The following is a 26,301-nucleotide window of genomic DNA, read 5'->3' on the forward strand; positions in this document are numbered from 1 at the left end:
TTTGTCCTGTTTCAGAATTATCTCTCATTTTCTTGGCTTCCTCCCCAAAATTGCTTTAATCATTAGTCTTTTTCTTAACTACTTCTCTGATATGTGTCATTATGGTGGCTGCCTCTCAACAGTTAGCCTGAGGAAAAAAAAAACCATCTCACTGGCATTACAGGATAGGCAGAGCTACTTCAGAGACAAAGGCATGATGTATTCTGTGACAGCTGGCTCTAATGCCAGCCTCAGATACATCAGGGTGAGTCGGGAGTAATTAGAGCACAATTACTGGTCAAAATCATGACCATTCACTCTCAGTTCCAGATTTTCTTTGAAATCAGTGTCATTTCACAACAGTAAATAGAAGCTGATCATTTTACTCTGTAATGAATTTAAAGTACTGTCTGGAATGAGTTTTGAATCAATACAGGATAGATTTAATTCTTTATAGGCATAACAAAGTATTGCCCCTTTGTAGTTGTGATGCCCATCTACATGGTTACATATGCTACAAGTCTAACAGGACCTGAATAAAGCAATGAGGTCCTATACATTGATTACATGTCAAGAGATAATTTGTATTGATTGGAACAGCTGAGTTCTTGGTAGCTTAACAAAAATTTCTAGTATATAAACATTTATAAAATTCTTTCATTTTTCTGTGGAAAGAGAAAAGCTTTAGGCATCTTCACAGAGTACTGTTAACTTTGGTGTGCTATTAGTATCCTTGTATAACCTATTTCTCATAACTCTGTCCCATATTAGAGGATGCTGCAGCTTCATTCACAATTCAAATTCCCAGGGTAAATTATATAGATAAATCTTGGTGCGACAGTCCATTGAATTTTACCTAATATTATTCTTTTTCCTTCAAGAACTTTAAGAAACTATGAGTTTCTGCATTGACTTTCATTATTTTTCTCCAACACATGAATAATTAATGTGGATTACTCTGGACCATTTAAACTCTTTATTCAAGAAATTTCCAAGTGTATAAAATAGTGTCTCTTTCATAAGATGAACTCAGGTGATTTCAGAACTCTAAATAAACATTATAATGTGATCCAAAATTGCGTGATAAAGGTATGAAGCTGTTTTTCCAAACACACTCCCAATAATAGAAATAATAGCAATTTAAAGTGTTTTCAATATCTATCAGGCTTCAATATGGATACACAGATTCAGAGTACTGGTTGAGTTCTGTCTGCCTATTTGGAGTTTATCTGTTAAGTGTAGCTCCCAAACTCCTCCTGTGTGCTGTTGTCCAGATTAGAATTACTTTCCTGTGATAAATGACTGTGAACTATCCCCCTGCACTTCAGACTCTGCTGAGTTGTATGATCCTTTTATCCTTTCCCAAGTTTATAGAATTACAGAATGGTTTGGGTTGGAAAGCACCTTAAAGATCATCTAGTTCCAACCCCACTGCCATGGGCAGGGACACCTTCCACTAGATCACGTTGTTCAAAGCCCCATCCAGCCTGGCCAAGTTGTTTTTGCCAAGTCCACATGATAATTTACCCAGCTCAAATTAACCGTGAAATAGAGATGGAACAAAAAGGAGATGGATTTTCTAAGAAGAATGAGGAAAGGAAAAAGAAGGGATCCTATGTGACAGGTGCTGGTCATGCTGCAGCTGTTGGTATAGGCATCATTGGTTAGAAGATGCTGTACTGTTTTCTAAGTAAAACAGAATAAAAAAAGCCAATCATTCTAAAGGGGTCCTCTGCAAAAATTTTATTCTGCCTTTGAAGTCTGCTCAAGAAAGTGTTGGAAGAGACATAATAGCCTTAAATATTGGGTAGTTTGTTATTTTTAGAGGCAATATAACTGGATGAGAATTGCTGTGAATTCCAGTTATGTTTTTTATAAGTACCAAGGAGATATTCATTAAGAATCTCTGACAAATAATGAAAAGAAAATTTTGTTGCTTGTTAGAGGAAAATGATAAATGTATCTTTTTTCCTTCCTTTGATTATGTGAATAATGGGAGTTTCCCCAAAACGTGAGGCAACTGAACATGGCTGTTGGAGACTGGTTAACTTCAGATGATGGGACATAGATTCTTTACCATGTCAAATTTTATATGAAAGAACTATCTTCCAAAGCACACGCCCCCCAGTCATAGTTCCTATTTCCTCTAGTTCATGACCTCTTTGACCAAGTTTATCTTAACGCTGGCTGTGGAAGAAGGCAGAATTATGTTATAATTAGGTCTTAGAATTCACTCCCATTCTGCAATTTTGTAAAACAAGTATACAGGAATAGACTGACAGTTACTGATGGGTAAAATGAAGTTGACAGATAAAATGATGACAGTAGTTCCTTCACAGAATGAATATGACAGAGGCCACTGAACTGCAATGCTTGCTGACCTATGTGCAATAACATTGAGGAAGACTTTTCTGGTAACATCATACTCTGCTGTATGTAAACGTCAGTGTAACCTTTTAATATCTTATGGCTATGAATAATGTTAGAAGACTTTACTGCCCACAGATTTTGTGGGGAAGGTTATTGTGCAGTTGATGTATTTAAACAGCAAAGTGGAATTATTCATTTAGAGTCAATGATGTTCAGCCCCCAGATTCTCTGCTAAGTGCAAAAGAAGTTCTGCTTAGTCACAGGTGTGATTTCAGTGGGTGTCGGGTGATTTCAGTTTACTGCCCAGTAAGGAAATTAGTTTTAGCAACTGGTGGCCAGAAGGAGGTATTGAATCACAGTTATTGAAGACCTGGTCTGGGTCTTGATGACATTCTGTGTACAGCTTGTGAGCACTTCAGTGAGCATTTTCTAATTTGAATGAATGTATCGTACATTTTATTATGTTAATATGCTAATTTTGTCCCAGTATGAACTACCATCATGGGAAAGATCTTTTGTTTGGGGCTGTGTTGCTTGAGCAAAATCACATTTGACTCCTGCCACAGTTAATGGGTGTGGGTAAAAGGTTTAGGTCTTGATCCTAAGAAGTAATAATTTTAATGTTAGTTTTTAAATGATATTCAGTTTGTTCTCCAATAATGGGTTTATCTGCAAATTTTTTATTTAAATGTAGAGCATGTTAGTGTTCAATGTAATTAAGTATTAGTGGAGATACTTTTTTTCCAGGTTATACCTGTGCTCCCTGTTTGCCATATGAGTTAGTGATGCTCTCTGTTAAAGAAACAGAGTTGGAAAATATATTGAAAGAATTGTAATTTTTCAGAGGAGACAATGCAAGTTCTTTTCATATTTACTGTGAAAAAATTACAAAGGTACACCAAAATACCCATTGCCTGTATCAGCCATGTTCTTTCTGAGCCTGGGGCAAATGCAAATGCTCTTCTGGAGCTTTCCCAGTGATGGCCTTTCCTCATCTCTTTGCCTCATGGGCTATTATTACTGCTTGCATCTTCAATTATTCTTAGTAGTGACCTTTCCACAGTGCTCCCCAGAAGAAAAGCCCTACATCATTGCAATCATGGCATTAGTAATCAGATGTTAATAGTATTTTCACCAGAAAGCAATTCTCTTCTGTAGATGTGTACAGGCTCAGGACTAATTACATGCAAAAGAAAAGATGTCTTTTTTTTTTTTTTTATGCAGAAAGAACAAAGAACAAGCTGTTACATCGAGAGAAATAGTATCATACATCACAGCATTTTTATTTTGCCTTTTTAGTGCATAAATCCACACATGTTAAAGGGCAAGTGTTATAAAGAAGGTAATTGAAGCACTAATAGTACCATTATTGAGGTTTCAGAGGCAAATCTTGGCTGTAAGTTTACTACTAACATTTTCCCTTTTTGACTGAAAACCCAATTCCATGGTGAATTATTCTGGCTAGGGTCATATTTCAATATACAAAATCAATGTGTATAAAAATGATTGAAAGAAGGAGTAATTCTGAGATGAGGAAGTGTTAACACCATATGGTAACACTTAGGGGAAATCTTTCCTTACATGACTTTCAAAACTTTTCATGTAAGAGATTGCACAGTTCTTCGGTTAACCACTGCAGGGATTTCTTTTGTCATCTTTATGACTGTTAATTTGGATTACAGTGAGGCCTGGATTCCTCGCCAGGGATCAGTGTTTTGTTGTATGAGGCTTTGTACATGCACACAATTAAAAAAAAAATAAAAATCTGATCTCAAGAGTTTACAGTATTACAAAAACATCAGGCACCTACTACCTTACAAAAACTTAAAAGGTGATGTAAAGGAAGAAGATCAAAGCTCATTATGCTGTCAGATATTTTTCTCTCTCTCTGGGGAGAAAGAGCCCCTTTAATATTATTTTGACCACCATTTGATATTCTTTTGCAATTAAACTACTATTCCAAGCAGTTGTTGATAAACCATCACAGGTTCTGATGTCTTGATAAAGTGTGCTTCTCAATGAAGAATATTCTGGATATCCAGAGAACCTGAAGAAATAGGGAGAACGTGGCTGAACCTACTCCATTGCTGAAAATCTCTGAGTAGACACAAGATAGAACAAATTCTGCGCCTCTCTTATCTCCTGTCTCCTTACTTCTCTCCTAATCAACACATCAAAAGTAGGTAGATGAGGAATGCCTGAGTGTGCTAGAAGGGAAGTGGAAGGCACCCATGGAAAAAGGTGAGACTGGTGATCCAGAAATTACCAGCAATCAATAATGATAAAAAAGTGACAAGCATGCTGTTTACCTACATGAGTGAAAGGAGAGGGCGCAGGTAGAAGGGTAGCAGATGAGTACAGCGTGCACGTGCTTGGGATGGACAGAAAGGGACTGCTGTATTCTGGTGGTGGAACAATGCTTTCTTGGAGAGAAGAAGAGAATAGGTAGGAGTTAGAGAAAAATACTCTCAGAAGGAGAATGAAGGAGTCTGGAACAGGTGGGGATGGATTGGATAGACCATAACTTTAGCAGACTGAGCAAAATTTTCTCTCACCTCTATTAGTGAGAGGAATATCTCAACCAGATGATTCTCCATTTAGTTTTCTGCACAAATCCCATGTTTGACTCTTCCTACCAATCAGTTAATGCTATCATTCCTTATTGCTGTTGTGCACTATCTTGACTTTTTTTCAGTTAGAGCTATCCTAGTTCTGTGAGCTGAGCACCTTTAAAATGTTATTCTTGGACCATATTTCTTAATCCTCTGATAGGGAAATATAATAAACATGTGCTCTCTACTTAAGAGTCATTCACAGCTGCTGGTAAAGACCTAGAGAAGCCCATCAGGCATGCTCAGTGTTGACATGCCCAGGTGTTTCTTTTTTTTTATTTCTCTCATTAGCAGTGTTTAGCAGTACTTACCCTTCAGAGTCTCCTTACCAGATAGCAACTAAATCTGAATAAGCAGATAAATGTGGAGTGAGCTTTTTTCTTAGACTATTAAAAATGCTAATAATAATCAGCATATTTTGATTAAAGAAACACATACTGGCTAAAATCTCATGATGAGGTGAGGTTGTGTTGGTCTGAAAATGTGAAGAGATGTTAGGTTGCAAGAGTGTGAAAGAAAGAAACAGAGAACCTTCAACAACAGAAAGGATTTGGGAGGTCTGTATTTTCTTATTTCTGACTGCTAAATATAGAAAGAACTTAGTTGTTCTTACCTATTGTTTTCTTATTTTGATTATTATAAGACTTTTCTTGACAAAGGGGGGGTATGGCCCATTTTTTCTATTAGATAATAAAAATGTTTACAGATTTGGGGCATTCTTTAGAAGAGGTGTTTAATGTAAGATCATCATGAATTGCTTAACTGGGGGAAAGGACAGAGAAATAAACATAGCATAATCTATTTGACCAGTGCATGTTTAAGAATTATTTTCCTGATAAGTGAATTGCTACAGCTTTTTCTAGATGAAGTTTGAGGTATTTCAGCAGGTGCCTTGATTGTTGTAACCTTCAGAAGCACCTTGAATAAATCCAAACCATATATTCCAGTGTGGTTCAAATGTTTCTTTTTTGTCTTTAAGAAAGCAGAACTGCTGTGTACCTGATGAAAGGAGGAAGCAAAGAGTTTTATTAGTGTCTCATGAGCAAACTTTCTTGACAAAGAGATTTAAAGTTTTAGGTCCTGTACTTGCAAGATTATTTTGTGATTATGTTGTGCTGACTGAGAAACAGTACCAGAGATGAAGGGTAGAGGAGAAGAAAGGGAAGGAGACTTTGTGAGGCCCTATGGAATCTCCTTTTCTGAGTGGTTAACAAAGAAGGCACCATGTCAGAGTATTGTAATATATAGCTTAGATACCTACCCTCATTTTAAGCAGTCATAAAGTTAAAAAAACATTGAGAAAATGTGTGTATGTATGAGTAGGTTCAGTATAAATGGTCCCTGTACCCGACACAATTTAATAGAATTGAAGACTGCTAAAGCTTGTGTTTGGAGGCAAGTCTGAAGTTAGGTATTTATTTATTTTTCTTGATTTCTGTCTGAGAGACATACTTACCTTGGTGTATGGAAGTTCACTATATTGACATATTACACAGTCAGCCTGGGCTTTTCTGACCAGTGGTGAGCTTTACTCATGTAAGCTCTTCTGGAATTCACCATGGTAGATGATTAAGAAGGTAGTTTATAAGTGCATGATCTATGTTAGTAGGAGTTAATGGACATATACCACACCTTTTCAAATACCTATGTTTAAGAATGAAAAAACATAGTTATCCAAGTATATGTGATAATCCTTACTGCTGTGCTAACTGTTTTTTAAATAGCTCCAATGGATGTCAGGGAACTACTCTCCCTCTATTACAAGATGCACAGCATGGACTTGTGTGCCTTGGTTAAATGGGGGAGAGGATGACCAACTAACCTTCTTGGGGCTGCTCGTGCACCTGTGCACAAGTCATTGCTCCAAACTTCTTTGTCACTACTGAGATGCAGGGATCATATAAGTGTTAGCAGAGAGATGAATCTTTAACGCAAGTCAATTAAGAAGCTGTGTTTAAATTCTAGATTAAGCAATATATGTGTACCTGTTCGGTTTTAGTCTCTGTCAGCTGCTTCAATAGTTACATGAAGAATTTGTTATTGCAGAGCTGCTGTATGAAGATTGGTAGTTTGGGTTTTGGGTGTTTTGGTGGGGGGTTTTGTGTGGTATTTGGGGTTTTTTGGTGGGGTTTGAGGGTACTGCATCAATGTGTGTTGGGAGATGATCTCTGGTAAGGGGGTTGTTTGATAGAAAGTTAAATGTAAATTTGATCCCATAAGGCATGAACTGAATTAAGTGCTTCTAGGAGACAATATCACTTCACTCTTCAGTGGTGACTTATTATCACCATTACTGTTAGTAGGTAGATTATATTTAAAATGAAACATGATGCTTCTTAATGTCACAGCAAATAACAACAAAAGATAAATTAGTAGTTAAATTAGCATATTGACTGGCTAGGTGAAATATACATAAGAATCAACTCTAGCAATAAATAGCTTGAAACAAAATGTTTTTCGAGCAGTTTTGGAGGTCCTTGCTTATTTTAGAATACCATAGATGGATATAGCTTGCCATGTGTTGACTTGATTAATTTGCTCTCCAAGACATAATTTTCCAAGGATAATTGCATCAGATGCTCTGCTGCAGTGAGCATCAAATAACCAACTATTATTAAAAGAGAAACTAAAACATGCAAAGTTTTCTTTTGTGTTTTTCCTGGAAAATAAACTAGGTGACAAAGCAAAACGTATCAAGCACAATCAGAATGCATTTCAATCAGATTTCTGTACATAGGTAGCCTGGTGTTTATTTCTTTGTACCTGAACATAATAATTTTTTTATCTTGTATATGGATTTTTCTGCTTCTGAGAATATCAGTATATTATAGGATGGCCTGCCTCTAGCAGGTGGCCATGGGCAGCAGGTGCCTGTGATCATAGCTCCCAGGTGCTTCAGAATCAGCAGGGTCTGGGTGAACCAGTCACTGTTTTAATGTGTCACTTCTAGAAATGTTTCTGGTTTAAACTTCTCATCTGACACCTTTTGGATGTACAGAACAGTCACTGCAGGATGGGAAATCAACTACAAAGCTGTCTATTTTCCCTGTCTATTTTCCCTCTGTCACAGAACACTTTCTGCAGCTCTTCACTAGACATGAATGTTCTAGGCTTCTGGCTAACACTCTTTTGTGATTTCTCAGGAAAACAAGGCCAAGAGATTTAAACAGGGATTTTTCTTAACCATAAAACCTTTTAGAAGAGGTGACTTCAGATTTCTGAAAATGTGAATATTGAAGTATACCTTTCATTGGTCTAGTTTATGTTAGCACTTGAAGTCTCTTATTTTTTCTTTTTTTCTGCAAGCATTCCTATTTTTTTTAAGTGATCATTAATATGCTCTTCTTGTCCTGTATACTCTGTGCTGATGTGTTTTGGTCACTGCCTGTCATGATTCTTGTCTTACATTCTTTATGAGTCAATATAAAGTTAAGGCATCCTTCTGCTTTGCTGGGTCAGTACCAAGGCTGCAGTTGGATATCTTCAGTGAGTTTTCAAACACTGTTTCAGGTCAAACAGCTGTCACAGTAGATTTGTGTGGAGCAAAATTATATACATCTCAAAAATATGTCACAAACCACAGTGTAGTTTGTGGATTGTATACACACATGCTGTTCTACCACAGTCTGCATGCAGCTTTCCTGGTCTGAAATGTTCTCTGCCTTTTAAAAGCTATCAAAGGTATATCCGCAGTTTATTGGTGCATAAGTAAAATGAGGAGAGAACACTTCTATCATTAGGTTTTCATTATCTGCTTAAGGTTATGCATAGATCATCTTTGTGAGGAGGTGTGAGATAGATGTAAGGAACTCCTGCTGGTTCTCCAGTATGTCACAAATTCATGGATTAATCAAGGTTGGGAAAGACCTTGAAGACAATCTAGTCCAACCATTAACCTAACACTGACAGTTCCCAACTATACCTTATGTCAGTGCTGTGTCAACCTGACTCTAAAACACCTCCAGGGATGGGGACTCCACCACCTCCCTGGGCAGCCCATTCCAACATCTAACGACCCCTTCTGGAAAGAAATGCTTCCTAATGTCCAGTCTAAACCTTTCTTGGCACAATTTGAGGCCATTATGTCTTGTCCTATTGCTTGCTACTTGGTTAAAGAGACTCATCCCCAGCTCTCTGCAGCCTCCTTTCAGGTAGCTGTAGAGGGCGATGAGGTCTCCCCTCAGCCTCCTCTTCTCCAGACTAAACACCCCCAGTTCCCTCAGCCGCTCCCCGTACGACCTGTGCTCCAGACCCTGCACCAGCTCCGTTGCCCTTCTCTGGACACGCTCGAGTCATTCAATGTCCTTTTTGTAGTGAGGGGCCCAAAACTGAACACAGGAATCGAGGGGCGGCCTCACCAGTGCCGAGTCCAGGGGTCAGATCCCTTCCCTGTCCCTGCTGGCCACGCTATTGCTGACACAAGCCAGGATGCCATTGGCCTTCTTGGCCCCCTGGGCACACTGCTGGCTCCTGTTCAGCTGGCTGTCAATCAACCCCCCAGGTCCCTCTCTGACTGGCAGCTCTCCAGCCACTCCTCCCCAAGCCTGTAGCGCTGCTGGGGGTTGTTGTGGCCCAAGGGCAGCCCCCGGCATTTGGCCTCATTGAAACTCCTCCAGTTGGGCTCAGCCCATGGCTCCAGCCTGTCCAGGTCTCTCTGCAGAGCCTCCCTGCCCTCGAGCAGATCAACACTCCCACCCAACTGGGTGTCATCTGCAAACTGACTGAGGGTGCACTCGATCCCCTCATCTAGATCATCAGTAAAGATGTTAAACAGGAGTGGCCACAAAACCGAGCCCTGGGGGACACCACTCGTGACAGACTGCCAACTGGATTTAACTCCGTTCACCACAACTCTCTGGGCCCGGCCATCCACACAGGTTTTTACCCAGCGAAGCGTGTGACCGTCCAAGCCACGAGCAGCCAGTTTTGCCAGGAGAATGCTGTGGGAAACGGTGTCAAAGGCCTTACTGAAGTCAAGGTAAACAACATCCACAGCCTTTCCTTCATCCAATAAGCAGGTTGCCCTGTTGTAGGAGATGATCAGGTTTGTCAGGCAGGACCTGCCTTTCACAAACCCATCCTGAATGGGCCTGATCATCTGGTTGTCCTGCATGTGTTGTGTGATGGTACTCAGGATGAGCTGCTCCAGCAGCTTCCCGGGCACTGACATGAAGCTGACAGGCCTGTAATTTCTTGAATCATCCTTCCGACCCTTCTTATATATGGGTGTCACATTGGCCAATTTCCAATCAGTCGGGACCTCCCCAGTCAGCCAGGACTGCTGGTAAATGATGGAAAGCAGCTCGGTGAGCACCCCAGCCAGCTCCTTCAGCACCCTCGGGTGTATCCCATCCGGTCCCATAGACCTGTGTGTGTCTGTGTGATGCAGCAGGTCACTGTCTGTCTCCTCCTGGAATTTGGGGGGATCGTTCTCCCAGTGTCTGTCTTCTGGCTGAGGAGGCTGGATTCCCTCAGTACAACTAGTCTTGTTATTAAAGACTGAGGCAAAGAAGCCATTAAGCACCTCAGCCTTTTACTCATCCCTTGTTTCCATGTTTCCTCCCACATCTAGCAGGGGATGGAGGTTCTCCCTGGTCTTTCTTTTGCTGTTGACATACTTATAGAAACGTTTCTTGTTGTCCTTGATTGCTGAAGCCAGATTAATTTCCAGGTGGGCTTTAGACCTCCTGAGTTCCACCCTGCATATCCTCACAGCATCTTTGTAATTACTGTGAGCGGCCAACCCCTTCTTCCAAAGGCTGTAAACTCTCCTTTTCTCCCTGGGTTGCAGCCAAAGCTCCCTGTTTAGCCGGGGTGGTCTTCTCTGCCACTGGCTTCTCTTACAGCACCTGGGGGCAGCCTGCTCCTGAGCCATGAACACTTCCTTCTTAAAGAGTGCCCAGCCTTCCTGGACTCCTATACCCTTCAGGACTGTCAAGTAGAGGCCTAAACAAGATAAAGACAGCCTTTTGGAAGTCCAGGATGGCAGTTCTGCTACCCACTCTCCTGGACTCCCTAGGAATAGAGAACTCGATTATTTCATGATCGCTGTGCCCAAGGCTGCCCCCAACTGCCACATCACCCACCAGTCCTTCTCTGCTCACAAAGAGGAGATCCAGCAGGGCACCTTCTCTTGTCGGTTCACTCACTGGCTGAGTCACGAAGTTATCTCCCACACATTCCACAGATCTCCAGGACTGGTCCTGCTGTGCTATACTGTATTTCCAGCAGATGTCTGGGAAGTTGAAGTCTTCCACAAGAACAAGGGAAAGTGATCATGAGGTTTCTCCTAAGTTCCTATAGAATATTTCATCCACCTCTCTGTCCTGGGTGGGTGGCCTATAGTAGACTCCTACTACAACATCTGCCCTGTTGGCCTTCCCTCTGATTCTAAATTCATGTAGATCTGCTTGCCTAGCTCATACCTATCACTGTGCTAATTAATTCTGCTGAGAGGTACAGTATATTCGTTCAGGTTTAATGATTTGCTAATACAGTTACCTGCGGAAAGGCTCTGTAGGTATATATAAGGTACTCCATCCCCTTGAACTTTTTTTTAGCAGGGTTAGGACTCAGGTAATTCATAGGTAGAGTCTGAGCCTTTCAGGTTTTTTGATAAGAACAGACTAAAGCCATTTGCCTTTCTGATGAACAGAGATGCTTGTACTCTGTGAAGGTGGGCATGGCTGGGGAGAGAGGGCTTGCTCCTGTGTTTAGATGTGGTAAAGTTCCTGTCTTTTTTTGATGCCTAGTGTGAAACTGTTGAAGATACCTTATAGATGGACACAGGGAGTTATAAAAATTAAGTAATTTCCTAGAGAATTTAAAAGGCTTAATTGTGAAAATGTGTTCTATAGGACAGTTTCTGTGTTCAAAATACAGCCTCATTCCTTGGATTTTATCTAGTCCTAGCTCTTCAGGAAAAAAAAAAAAAGTAAAGAAACTACTCACTGGGTTAACAGAGTGCATGCCCTTAACAGTAGCACGATACTTCATGCTGTTTCTGCACTTGGTCCTTGTCCTTATCCTCCAGTGTGGAATGACCAGAGGAGAGGGGTATCTTTCTAACTTCTCTGCTGTCGTTACAAATATCAGCAGGAGTATATTATATTTGAAGATAAAGGGGTAATAACTAATGTTTCATTACCTGGTTAGGTGATACTAAGAGTAGGGCAACAGAATACTTCATCTGTGAAGATGTGTATAAGTGGATGAGCTGGGATTGCAAACTTGATTGCAGTTTCTAGGGTGAGGTATGGGGCTGGTATATTGGGGGCCCATAAAGCAGCATTTTTTGGAACAAATTTCCTGCTTTAAGTGGAAACCCCCCCCCTAGGATATTTTTCATAGACCTGTACTAATTTGTCAGAGCTGTCTGGAGGTATCATGGTGTTGGTATGGATAGCTTAATTTTTAGGCCTTTCTCCAAAGTGTTAGTGCTCCTGAGGATCTAGGCATGGTATATGGTTGCAATTACTAAATTCAAGCCAAATTTGAACAATTTTTACCCAATTCCTAGGCTTGTCTTATTGCAGTACAAATATTCTGAGGAAACTCCTAATTGCTTGGTATATATTATTGCAGTGTATTGCAGCATTACTGTGCTGTGGTATCATAACATATTCAAAATTGAGAATAACGTTCCTTAAATTACTAAATGAGAGACATGCACAGAGAAAACCGAACCCCCAGTAGAGGAATGAGAGAAGAAAAGCATTGAAGGTTATTCTGGACATAGTCAGTAATATGTGCTCTCTAACCAGACCTATTTCCACATTCTTGACTTTCTGTATGGTCCTATTTAGACTCTTAAGGCCAACCCAATATCTGACTCTTGCTGAGAACTTAATAGCCTGAGAGGTCTTCAGTCTGCACTAATTATCTACAGTTTGAAACCTATATTAATTTTTACCTTTCTATTGTGTTTTTAGGCTGTCTGTTTGAGGATGACCTTTGCAAATCTTTTGAAATCTGTGTAAATGGTAAGTCTTCAATATTTGGTTTGCTGTCTACTCTGTCCTCTGCTGTGTAATTGCTATGTTGTCTATTCAATAAGGCAAATCTGTATGAGTGAGCAGGAGAGAAAAGGGAGAAAAAAGAAAAAAAAATAAGTTCCAGGTATGACTATTCTGGTCAGCAGTTATGGGAAATTTAATAGATTTAAAAAACACATAAATATTCTCTCAACCTTGAACAACATCATATTCTTTCATGAGAAACAGGTTGTAATTTAGTTAAATTCACTGAAATATGCTAACACTTAATTTATCATAATACAGGGTAAAAATAACTGTTCTGTTATCTTCAGGTTATTCGTGGTTTTAGAGGATGATGTTGAGTAACTGTCAGTCTCCTCTTCAAAAGGTTGTTAATTATTGTAATAAGAAAGAGGGTCTCGAAGACTACGGTTCTTCTTGATTATGCTGCTACCTTTTTCTGTGATTTTACTTGAATTAAACAGAAGCAGCTTTCTGCTTTCCTTCACAATTTCTTTTCAGTAAGTTAAAGCCAACACAAATGTATAAATGAGTCTAATGGAATAGTAGGAATGACTTTTTCTGATGATAGTAGAAGATTGTTAATGTATTATATGAAATCATTTAAGTCCTCATCAAGCATGTACCATGTTGAGAGACATATCTTTTGAAACAATTACTGTTGTAAATTATGTAGATCCATAATTAGGGATTTAAAAAAAAAATTAAGTACTATATATGAAACTTCTCTTTGTGAATACATAGCATAAAGAAGTTTTGTTTTCCATCAAACACAGGAGCCAGTAATATGGGTCTATAAATAGTTAAATGTATTAATATCCTAATTTAACAAACATTTAAGATGAAATGAGATTAAATTTCCAGTATTATTGAATGTCAGGCAAATGACACGGGAATGGGCTAAAAAAGCAGAAATATATTTGAGGAGTTTGGAAGAATTAAAACAGGTAGAAGATAAGAAACAGTGCATTTATTAACATCTCCAAAGGTAGTTCTTGTGTAAAAGAGTAATTTGAAGTTTTTCCAATGATATGTAAAAATCCTCCATTGACAATTCCCACGATTGACACTGAGAAGGATAGTGGCAGTTTTCTATAGTGGTACATTTTGCTGACTACCAATGATATTCAGTGCCTAGCTGTAGTCTTCCCCAGTGTGAGTATATTTAATTGGGTTTTATGATAGGCCACTGTTGTTAAATCTAGCAGACAGTGTATAATGGGAAATTTATGCAACAGATGATAGTAAAGAAATGTATGTACTTTGGTAGCAACAAGTATTCAATAGAGACTTTGCTGTAAATGTTAATTCACAGCTTCTTGCTCTATTCGTTTTCCAAATTGAAGATGCAGTTTCTAAAAAATCAACGTGATTTTCTTTAGCATGCAAAATAAAACTATGGAAACTGTATCTGAATTCAGAATGGACCCCTTCTGTAGATCTTCTCTTATTTTAGCATAACTGTAACTTAAAGGTCATTAATGAATAAACCAGATGATCAATGATATTTCCTAATGAATGATATTTCCTTAATGGAAAAAAAATACATGTGGGGATTCTGTTAATGTGTTTAAGGTCCCTGTGAGGTATTTCATTTTTTTGCCCTAACTGGGCAAATGTCTGGAGAGGATTTTAAATGCTGTCCTGGATGCAAGTAAAAGTACACCATTCTTGAGAAGACTAACAGAATCTTTGTAAGATCATACTTTGAAGTACTAAAACCGCATCAGATTTTACTGTTGATATGTACCAGAGAAGAGGGCCTCTTGCTTCTGAGCAGTTCTCATTTTTCCTGTCCAAACTGCTTCTGGTTAAACAGTATCTCTGAATTTCTTCAGAAATCCTGATATATTAAAATGTGAGTGCTTTGCTGGATTGAAAGCTCAGGAACTTAAGTTTGTGGAGGTCACTATGCTCAGGAGCAGATCTTACTTTGTGTGTTGCAAGGTCATGGAAAGGTCTGCCTCCTTTGTTGTCACAGAAGTGCAAATTTTTGAAGTACAGTGTGAATGTGGGTAAGAAACAGCAGCTACTTTTGGGTAGCATCTTTGAAGCATCTGTGATCTGCAGATCTGAGTCTGACTCCTGCAGGAAGGCTGATAATTTTGATCTTTCTCTCAGCAAAGGTAACTGAACTGACCGCTTTTTCAAAAATGAAACTGGGTTTGCCTATTGAAGACATAAGTCACAGCATTTGCTATCTCATGTCATCAGCTGGAGACTTCAAGTACTTGTCATGCATCAGACATAAAAGGATAACCAAAACACCAGTAACTGAGCTGTTTCATAACTTTAAAAATTACTATTCTTAATTTGAAGAAGAGATTAAGTGACTTAAAGATTGTGATAACTGTTGATTTGAATGAATAAAAAAGGGGTGTTGGAAGAAATTTATTGCTAAAAGAAATGTAATCCAATTTTAAGATTTGGTATAAACAGCATAACTGTATTGGTTACAGAGTTTGCATCTGCTTAGGACATATGTTATTTTTGCAGGGTAAAGAACCTGCTGTAATAATGATTGTTGACTTTTCTGCTGCTTTCCCTCATCATATAAAGGTCTCTTCTGGCTTCAGTGATGGGTTCTCACTTATGTTTGTTTAATAGCTCCAGGAGCATTCATGCAATATTAATTTATTTCCATAAACCTTTTATCAGTTTCCTGAGCTGCAGTGACTCATCAAGTGGTTAAAAAAGAACATACTGTTTCATGTTTATTTTAATGGTTTAAGGATAAGCCAGGCAAAAAGACTGAGTTAGTTTTCCTGGACTCTTCCTTTGTGAATTTAGAACTTTGCACGGTAAAGTGGCTTAGGTGCCACTTATTTCACTTCTAGTACATCATTACCTCTGTTTTACAGTTGGAAGAACTGATATTTTCACCCACTGCTTGAAAGCTTGCAGCTAAAAACTTAATATGAAAGGTGGATATGCTTATGAGCTGCAGACCCTAATAGAAAATAATCTGGCATGCTATAATCTTGGAAATGCTTGCTCCCCAGTAAATGCTAATAAACTGCTATAGGTGACAAAGGAAGCAATTAACAACATCTTAATTAAACAAGATATATAGAAGGGGAAAGAATAATATAAGAAATAGGATTTGAAATGTACGCATAGTGACACCGCTGAGGGTAGAGAGGGGTAGGGCATTCACATGTTCACATATGTTTTGCTGTCTGAGTTAGAAGTAGATATTTAAGCAAACGTGTTTGCCTGTGTGTGTATTTTTATTTTCTTAACTATTATGCCTAGAATGTGTTTGTATGAAAAGATAAGAAAAAGAAGCACCAAGAAGGAATTTTTAGATCATCTGACACAGACATTCTTCATTTATTCTTGAACACTCCTTCTATTTATATATGAAACCTAGTACAGTTGGGTAAGTGGGAATATGTCACGTTCTGGTTTGCATTTTAAGGGCTAGGTAAAGCAGTTCATGTAAAATCTGAGCTCACACAGCTTCCTTATTGGAAGGTTTAAACAAACTGACTCCTGAAAGCAGCAAAGCAAAGACTAATTCTTAGCCTTTCTTATGAAACCATGCTATTGAATTCTGGTAGTGCCACTGGGAAAGACACCATGTGGTATAGATAAAAGCATTCATTTCAAAATAACCATCCCTTATTGTCCTCGTTCCTCCCTTTATTAAACTGTTTGAAATGCTCATTTAGGAGGATGGCATTCTCTCCTTTCGGTTTAATCTCCAGATATTTTGCTTCAGAAAGAAGTTTTGTGCTGTGTTTTATCCATGTGTGGATACCATGATATCTTTGCTCCTTATCAACAGAGCCTTTATAAATCAGGGCACTTTTATTTATGAAAGATGTTGTAGCTGCCAGACTCATTCCCACTTGAAATCATAACAGAGTTCATGCAGACAAGATCAGATTGTAGAAAACAGCTCTGTGAGGCCAACCAAAAAAGTTAATTAAACACAGTCATTGGTGCAGTGTGCATCGTTAAGTCAAGCCTCACTGACAGCGACTAAACTTCTCTTAGGAAGACATGGTCTAATGTCCACAGTAGTGTTTGAAGATGCTGTGCTTCTGAAAGGCTGTATAAACAGCTATGCACAGCTGAATCAATATCGCTTTATGTATGCAAGCTGCACTTGTTAGGAGGGACTTAGGTTAGCATGGTGTGTCAGAGGCGTCCAAGCATTGCAGTACAAAGTCATGAACCTTTCCAAGTTTGGATGTCTCTAGATAGTTCAGAATATTAATGTGCTTTCTTCCTCAGTTACAGAGCTCCTTGAACATTTGGAATATAAGTGATTGCATGTGCTGGTGATGAGCCATAAATGGTAAACGTGTGCTACAGATGATAAGGGAAAAGAGTCAGGATCCCTGAAATGGTTTCTTGAACTTAATGTGTTACGCTTTGAGGTTTTCCAGATCATTGCACAGTAGGATGGAATTACAGAGGGAGATGCACCTCAGCATTGTTTAGCTAACAGATGTCTGCAGCTACATCTGTGTTTGCAAGGCACTGCTCTTACAAAAGCTATCGAATTTTTGTCATATAATACTATAAATCTGTGCCTAAGCTTTCTGAAGCTTTTCAGTAAGCATCAGTGCTTGTTATAACTAAATTCAGACTTCTGAGAAGTAACGCTAAGTGCTACCTCTACATACTGCAGCTTTATTGTGTGTACAGAGAAATTCTGTTCTTTCCAAGGATGTGGCAATTCTTCACAAATTACTGAAGTCCTAATACCACCCTATGAGGTAAAACTAATGTAATTTCCAACTTGAATTCTGGGGTGAATAGCAATACATGTATTTTTTGGGTACAAACCTGACCTATTATTTAAATATAGGGATTTATTTTCAATTGTTCTTCATACCAGTTCAAGAAGATCACTGGATTTTTTTTATTTTTTTTTTATGGAGACTTAATTTTTAGATATATGCTTTGAATAAGTATGTCAGAAGAATGTCAGAATCTGGTGTGATACTCAAGGAGTAAACTTTAGGCATCTACCATTGTATAATGGTATTCTGAAAACCCACATCCTCAGAAGTATTTACACACTTCAACTGAAATCAAGGGTGGGTTAACACCTAAATATTCCTGAGAATCTGCATTTATGAGGATAGTGCCTTAGTTATCAGGAATATTTTACATGTCTTAGAGTTCATACACACCTTTTGAAGTAATTGTGTGGGAATGAACACCAAGATTAAAAACTTTTTCCCCTACACTTTTTCTCCATTATATTATGTGACCATCATGTAATAGGAGCCAGTAAATGACTCAGAGTTTGGGATGAAGACTCTGCTTTCCCATTAGCCTGTGTACTCCCTCATGTTAGATCTTGCTTCCCTTTGCCTTATGAAGCTCTAAAGACATCTGTGTTATTGACAATGTCAGAGCTCTTCAGGATTAATGAATGGAAGAGACGTTGCAACACAACTTCTCTTATGAACGGTGATAACCCAATGAAAGGCAGCAAGAGATGATGACTGGGGGAATTTGAGGGATTCCCAATTCTATGCCATCCCATCATGCTGCTGCTTTGCAAATAAATTGCACTAGCTCAGTTTCTAAACTAGGGGTCTGGTTTGCTACTTGAGTATAACACTGTATATTGAGTATACACAGTGTTCACTAACGGGAACACTTTCAACGTTAATGATGAATGTTTCTGAGCTACTTGAGGTAAAAGCACTGTACCATGAGGTTAAAAATGCCAGTGCAGTGATGACTTCATCTGCTTTATCTTTCAGTAGTGCGTGGTGCTTTTTTTTCTCTTTGAAGAAAAGGCCCATCAGTTTTTCAAACTGTGTCTTGTATTTCCATAAATCTTTTATCAGTTTCCTGATAGCTACCTGTGTGATAGTGGGGTTGAAGTGTCTAGCATAACTGGAGTTAAAACTGGAGGAGTGATCAAAGCTGAAGTTACAATCTTCTCATTAGGAAAAGATGCTTAGCATGATAATGCAACTACAATTATCCACTGTCCCAGCTGTCACTAAAAGCTTTATCGTGTTGGTTTTTGTGTTGGGTTTTTTTTGTTTGTTTGTGGGTTTTTTTGGTGGTGGTTTTTGTTTGGTTTTTGTGTGTGTGTGTGTGTGTGTGTGTGTGTGTGGTTTTTTGTTTTTTTTTTGTGGAGAATCTCAAGTTTTAGCTCCTACACAGGACAAAGCCATCACTCAGACGTCACTGGCAGCCTGCTGCTTAGCATCAAGTGAGAGGCAAGTATGTATAACCATAAATCTACCACTAGCCATAGGTAATCCTTTATATTCCTGTGTCCTGTGCCAGTAAATAAGTCTTGGAGCTGCTGAGTGTTGCAGTGTTATTTTATGTGGACAGACCTTCTTTTTCTTACAGCTCAGACAGGAATGCTGCTGTGTTGTCATCTGGTAACTTTCATTTCCATCTTACTGTTGTGACTTGCAGTAGTGTATTTATTTACTTGCTGCAAATACCATCACTGGGTTTCACAGAACCAGGGCAAGCACTGCGAGCAAAATTGCTTAACCAGTGTATGTTTGAGTTGTTTGGGGGGGATTTTGATGTTTGATTCAAGAAGTTTGGTTGAAAGACTCCACCTCCCCACCTGTAAGCAGGGGGCACAGGAGGGACCTAGACCATTGGAAAGTAAGCTTAATTATCTAGTATATCTCTCTTTTACCCAGATTATATCTTTGTGGTGATAAGGTGGAGGAGTCTCCAAAATGTTATGTAATAATCTGATATTAAGTAAGATTGAAGTTCTGGAACTTTTGGATTTGCCCTTTTTTATTTTTTGAATATTCAGTATTTCTCCACTGAATATTTAAGTTGATATGAAGTCTTCACTCTTACACGATGTGTCTGTTCATGTATTAGAAAAAAAAAAAAACCCAAAACCAAATCCTATTTGTCTGCTGCTTTTTGGAACTTGTACTAGGCAGGATGCATGCAATTTAGGGTAACTTCAAAACTATATGTTACTGTGGCATGTTAAATGTTTCATGAAAATATATTTGTGTATTTGAGGTATTGCTGTATCATATCTTATTGGTGTGTGGTGGACCCCCTAGTAAACTCTTCTTGGTTAAGCTATGTAGCAGCTGTTGCCACATTTGTTGGACATGTTCAGAGATGTTCCCTATTTCATTAATTTTTTTTTTTTTTTTTTTTTTTGAGTGCAATTGTAACATTTGGGAGGCCATGGAAAAGTACAGCCTGTTTGAAAAAAGGCATTAGGGAGTCAGTAAAATTTGTGCCTGATGAATCATGAAACACAAGAGCCTGAAAAGGACAGTGTGGTCTGTAGAGAAGAGAATGCAAAGGGATGATGTTCTGGCAATGAGGTGGAAAGCAAATGAATCTAGTTTGGAGTGGCGATGCAGCAGTGTGCCTCTACTGAAAATCCAGCACACTTTCTCCCCTTCCTGTGTAAAGGGTCATTCAGAAGTGTTATGGCTTACTTCATAAGATGTTTGGGTTGTGGCTTTTGAAAAAAATAGAATAATAGGAAGTTCTTTTTCTTTACATTGTTCACTTCTATTAAAGAGAACCAAACCCACAACAAAACACCTGCATAAATTTATTTATGAACAAAGAGTAGTAATAAAAATTGTCAAAATGAGAGCTGTGAAATTGGTGAGTTGGCAATGACAGCAACACAGCCATAGTGTGATTATTGGGCAACTCTAGATTTCAACGAGAATTATTTTTTTCCTTGTGATAAAAGGATATCTTCTGCTTAGTGTGTTGATTACTTACATATTTGTAATTCCCAAAATGAAAACTTTGGATCTACTTACTTATTTTGAACTTCAACTAGTCTCTGTTACGTGTGATATTTGCCTTTGTCCACCTGAATATTAATAAGTAAATACTGTCTCAGTGCAGCAGTGGTTAAATGGGTCAATAAGATTAATTATTATCATTAATTATCAAGGTACTTTAATTAACAGAGGCATTGATGGGAGCGTCTAAAAAAGGATAGATTAGTAAACTTTGAACATATATCGTGCCTGAGAAAATCATACAGTTTTTTAATAATCATGCTGCTTGTATCTTTCTCTTTGAAAACTTCAGTAATCCTGTCTAATACTACATATGCTTAAAATATGGGATCATTAATCAGACTATATATTTTCAAAATGTACCAATTTTACAAAGCCATTAATGACGACTTGACTATTCACTCTCTGCATTTTCATGGGTGTGTGGGAGGCAAAGCTGTAGATTTCTTAAACGTATCCTGAATAACATACTTTTGGATGTTTCTTTGCAGTTACAAGTCTCTCTGTGCTAAAAATGCCATACTTTTTTTTCCTTTTTTCCCCTCCCAATTTTTTTCTTTGTTGTTTCTTCAAAAGTTCTGTTTAAAAATCCTTCTCCCTGTTTGCTGGTCAGACTGTGCATCAGTTGTCTGCTGTTGCATTACAATAGTCATTTAATGAACAACTTTTTGTCGCTGCCTTCATAGTATTTGACAAACACTAATCCATTTTTGACTTTCAATCTGCCTTTAGACTGTAAACATAATAGGAAAAAAAATTATTTATGGTTTACAGGAGAGAATGTTGTGATCCTGGTTAAGTAACTTCTCAAAGAATACAAGACAAGTGAGTAGCAAAACCTTATGACTTGGATCACCTAAAAGCATATCTGCCTCAGAAGAGCAAAACTCTGCTTACAGTTTCTGCAAGACATAGTGACTTTTTTGTCTGAAGATAGCTTGTATGTGAAAATATATTCAATAATAATTAACATCCATGATGTCATGTAAGAAGCTAAGGAGCGAATTACTTTATAATATTCTAAATATGAGATGCAAGTTTGTATGCACATGAAAAACATAAATATTTAATATATATGAAAATAGCTTTCAATGACTATGATTGTTCTGTACATATGAACTAAACAGATGCAACATTTCCTTTATTTTAAAATAAAGAATGTTTTATCTGAAGTTGTGTACCCCTTACTGGAAGTCCTTAATTTGGACTATATTGGGACCAAAGCAGAACATTCATCTGAAGAGAGCTAGGAAGTATATGCCTTCTTTTTATTTTAAGGCTTAGAATAAATGCTCTGTAATAACAGTGAGAGCCTTTTTTTTGTTCAATGACCTTATTTAATAAGAACAATCTGAAAGTGAACTTTCATAGTACTGTTGATTAACATGTAAATTCCTGTTAATGAAAAGTCATTCTCCATTATAAGCCATTTGATTTAACGATTTAAAGCCTTTAATTTAAAGAGTTTTTTCTCATGCCCAAAACCTCCATGGTAACAGCAACAAAAGTTGCTCTAGAAGTAGACAGAAAAATAAATATATTTTATGGTCCCAAACTATTTTAATTTAGTCCTTTACTTAAGTACCTTTGGCTGCTCTTCTGTGTAAATTGAGAAATATTTGGTTTCTCTTTCTGCTGTGTCAGCATGTTCCTCTATTGGCCCGAAGGTAGGATCAGCATGATTTAAGAAGGTTGATAGCAGTAGAGGATGTTAAGGGAGAATAAGGGAATACAACATTTAATACTTGGACTCTAAACTCTTCAAGGAAGGATGTCTGTCAAAAGGAAAATTGTTCTAGTTTTTAATGTAATACAGCAAACATTTATGTTAATATTGAATATGCAATATTGTGATAAGGTTGAAAATGTGTACATAATTAATTCTGTTTAATCTTAGTCCTTTAGAGGTCACTCTTTCTTGCTGGGCTTTATTTCAATTTATCTAAAAAGAGATTTATACTAGCTCCAAAAAGTATCTGTGTTTGGGTTTTTTATTTAAGGAATTAGGTCACATTAGGTAAAATTATTTTGTTATATCATGAAATATTACCCTCAACAAATGAGGCCAAAAAAAAGATTTTTAGGTTTCAATGTATTTTGTTGGCATGGTAATTGAAAATAAGTTATGACAGGAATAGAGGTTAACAACATATTTTAGAATGGAAGGCAGCTGCAGCTTCAAAAAGGTTATTCCTCTGCAAAAACCTGTAGAGAAAATCAGTCTATCACAAAGAATCCTTTTCCTATCCCCAGACATTTCTTGGTCAGCACACATTAACTAAAACTAAGTTCTGGAGTTGCCATACTGTATTTGTTTAGGCTGGGGTAGAGTTAATTTTCGTCACAGTAGCTAGTATGGGGCTGTGTTTTGGATTTGTTCTGAAAACAGTGATGATAATACAGGGATGTTGTAGTTACTGCTGAGCAGTGCTTACACAGAGTCAAGGCCTGTTCTGCTTCTCACCCCACCCTACTACTCACCACCAGCGAGTAGGCTGGGTGTGCACAAGGATTTGGGAGGAGACACAGCCAGGACAGCTGACCCCAGCTGATGGAAGGGACATCCCACACTGTATGACATCATGCTCAGCAATAAACTAGGGGCCAAGGATGGTGTGGGGGCCACTCTCAAGGACTGGCTGGGCATTGGCCAGTTGGTGGCGAGCAATTGTTTTGATTTGCATCACTTGTCTGTCTTCAGTTTTATTTCTCTCTCTTTTGTTGTTTTCCTTTTCATTACAATTTATTGTTATGCTTCAATTATTAAACTGTTCTTATCTCAACCTATGAGTTTTCTTGCTTTTACCCTTCCAATTCTTTTCACTCCCCATCCTTATTGTGGGGCAGCGAGCAAGCTGCTGTGTGGTGCTTAGTTGCCCTCTGGGGTTAAACCATGACAAATACTTTCTCACAGCTGCAATGGCTTGTGAAATTGATGGAATGGTTCCTTCTTGCTTTGGTTAAACAAGTATCCCACAAATGCAGATCAGCTTGCTCAAATAATACCATATGATTTCTCCCCAGTTATGAGGAGAACAGCTACGTTATTTCATGATAGAACAAAGGAAATGATAGTTCAAAAGTCTAGGGCTAAGAGGTTTTCATCATACATTTCATTTGCGTACAGCAGTACATGAGTAAATATTTTCATTTTTAATCTGAATGTCCCTGCGCTAGATATAAACGGGAAATGGGCATTTGTTAATTAAGCTGCAGTAAGTGCAAATTTCAGTGCCATTACAAGCTGCCTTTTTAGAAACCATGACAATGACATTAAGCATTTGCTAAACAAAATCTGCTCCTGTATGTCATGCAGTTTGCCTACTGTTTACTATTAAGAAGTTGTTGGCACAGGCAGAAGACATTTTGTTAAAAACAATAAATAAACAGAATTTTCTTGGTCTGAAATCAGATGTTTGCAGAAGTATAGTCTTAGATGGAAAAAGGAGAGGAGGCATAAATATTTTTCCTCCTACTTTTCAGGCTTTCCTTTTTTATGAGATGGTGCTTGTACATTTGGTACTGTGATTTTTATGGAGCTGCAGCTCTCCTTATTATGTGAACCTGCATCTCCAAGCAGAGAAATACTTTCTAACCACATGAAAATACAAATCTGTTACATCCTTGCAAGGAAGGCTTTTTATAGACATCTCCTGCAGGACATTTGGGACCATAATTTTTGAGTCCCTGTCAGCCTCACAGAGTTGGAAATGTTAGTTCTTGCACCCAGAACAGCACCCTGGCATAATCTCTGCCTTCCCCATGGCAGCTGATCATCTTTCAGTAACATGGGGAGGAATCATGCAGCCAGGAGAAGACAAGGAGGGGGTTTAATCCTATTGCATGAAATTTGGGATGCTCACTTGGATGTAAATACACATACTACAAAGAGAGCTTTTGGATTAAAAAAAAATAAAAAAAATCCAGAGATAATAAATCCCCTGAAGTTGAAAATTGTAAATAAGAGGCTGTGAACTACCTCTTTTTCTCAAAGTACTGCAAAACTTAGTCCCATTCTCAGTTCATATCCCCTAGACTGTTCTTTATGTTGCTTCCAGTCATTGAACCCCAAGCTAACTCTCTTGCTAGAAAAAATAGCACATTACAGCTATATAATCAATGCCATAGTCTAAAACCACTCCATTAAAGGAGAAAAAAATGCAAACTATGTGAGAAATCTCATCTGTCTCTTGTATAGAAAGATAATTATGATGATATGTGAGGTTTTCTTAGTGGAAAATACAAATTAATGCAGGTCATTGATTTTTAAAAAGCGTTATCCATTGCTAGACAAGGATATTTTGTAAGTGGCCTAACATACTTGCAGAGGAGCAGAGCCATATGTCACTGCATCAGGGTTGTCCTTTGGCTTGAATAAAATGAGAATGTGAAAGATTTTATTGCTTTGGGTGTTAATACTTGTTGTAATCAAGATGAAACAGAATTATGTACAATATCAGTGTGATACTGTAGCTCAAGTGGCAACAACTTTATGGAGGAGCAGATTGATTTATTTCTACTTGTTTACTGTCTGTGCCTGTGAGCTGTGCTGTCTGCATGGCTGGATCTGTGCTCTGCAGAGGTCTGTGAGTATTGTGCACCGAGAGGCTAACTCTCCCCCATGAGCAGCATCTTGGAAATGTCTTACACAATTGCACTTGAAGAAACTGTGAAGAGTACTGATTAGTGGCTGTTTTTACGGAAGGTGGAAGAGAATCTGAGTAGGGCTTTAACAATTCATAATTTCATCTTTGGCTCTTACAGTATCTGAATCAACTTCAGACTCAGCTGAAGAACGTAGCTTTTTCTGGAAGGCTGCGAAGATGATAAGATATTCTGACTTCAACTGCTCCTTACAGCTGCTTTGGTGAGGTGGACAGGGTCAGCAAAAGTAGTGGTTTGCTCTTTCAGCTGGGCCCCAGCAAGCGCTGTTCTCTGGAGCTCCTCAGCTCAGTGTTGTTTTTCCACGTCTGGCCATGCTGTCCTTGCCGTATCAGAGCTGAGTGTGACAGTGATCTGACACCTTCTTGCCATAGCTGGGGATGCCCTCTGGGAAAGCTGATTTTTTTGCAAACTGAGTGTGGGGATGCTGAAAGGGGAGGGGGGGGGGAAGAAAGATGGTTCAAGACTGTGGAGGGACCCTGGAGGCATGTAAGAGTGGGAGGAAGAAGTGAGAGGATCCCAAAGGTGGTAAAAGGCTGGGGACACTGTGGCTCCTACCAGCACTCCTTCCTATTCACACCCTCACCCTTCCGTCCCTGGGTGTCACCGTAAGTGAAATTCAGTTTTGCCTCCATGGATAAGGGATTTTCTAGGCAGTGAAAGGAGCCTCAGAGTTGGGTAAGGAGAAGATGTGACTCTGGATACTTTTCTGAAAACGACACCTATGGAGAAAGCATGATGGTGAAGAGGTGTGGATCCAGTGCAAATATCTTTTATTTTTGTTTTGTCAAGACTGGGGAAAGAAAGCTATTTCTGTTGGGCCAGGCACTCAGATTAACTTGTATTGTCTGCTGCAGCAGCCAGTTGGGTGAAAAGCACAGAAATTGTTTAGCCTACCAGATCCCTACAGAGAATCATTGGACATTGTTTCTG

General features: G+C 38.5%; 1 protein-coding gene across 1 annotated transcript in view; it reads left to right on the forward strand.

The window, feature by feature from the left end:
* Positions 1–1,494: 1,494 nt before the first annotated feature.
* Positions 1,495–26,301, forward strand: part of PTPRN2 (protein tyrosine phosphatase, receptor type N2) — a 616,207-nt gene continuing 591,400 nt past the window's right edge. The window contains exons 1-2 of the mRNA XM_026843491.1: positions 1,495–1,642; positions 12,893–12,943. Coding sequence (XP_026699292.1) covers positions 1,495–1,642; positions 12,893–12,943 — 199 coding nt within the window. The remainder of the gene's footprint in view (positions 1,643–12,892; positions 12,944–26,301) is intronic.

Source organism: Athene cunicularia (genome assembly GCF_003259725.1).
Source record: "Athene cunicularia isolate RWA chromosome 2 unlocalized genomic scaffold, athCun1 chr2_part1, whole genome shotgun sequence".
In the NCBI taxonomy this organism is placed as follows: domain Eukaryota; kingdom Metazoa; phylum Chordata; class Aves; order Strigiformes; family Strigidae; genus Athene; species Athene cunicularia.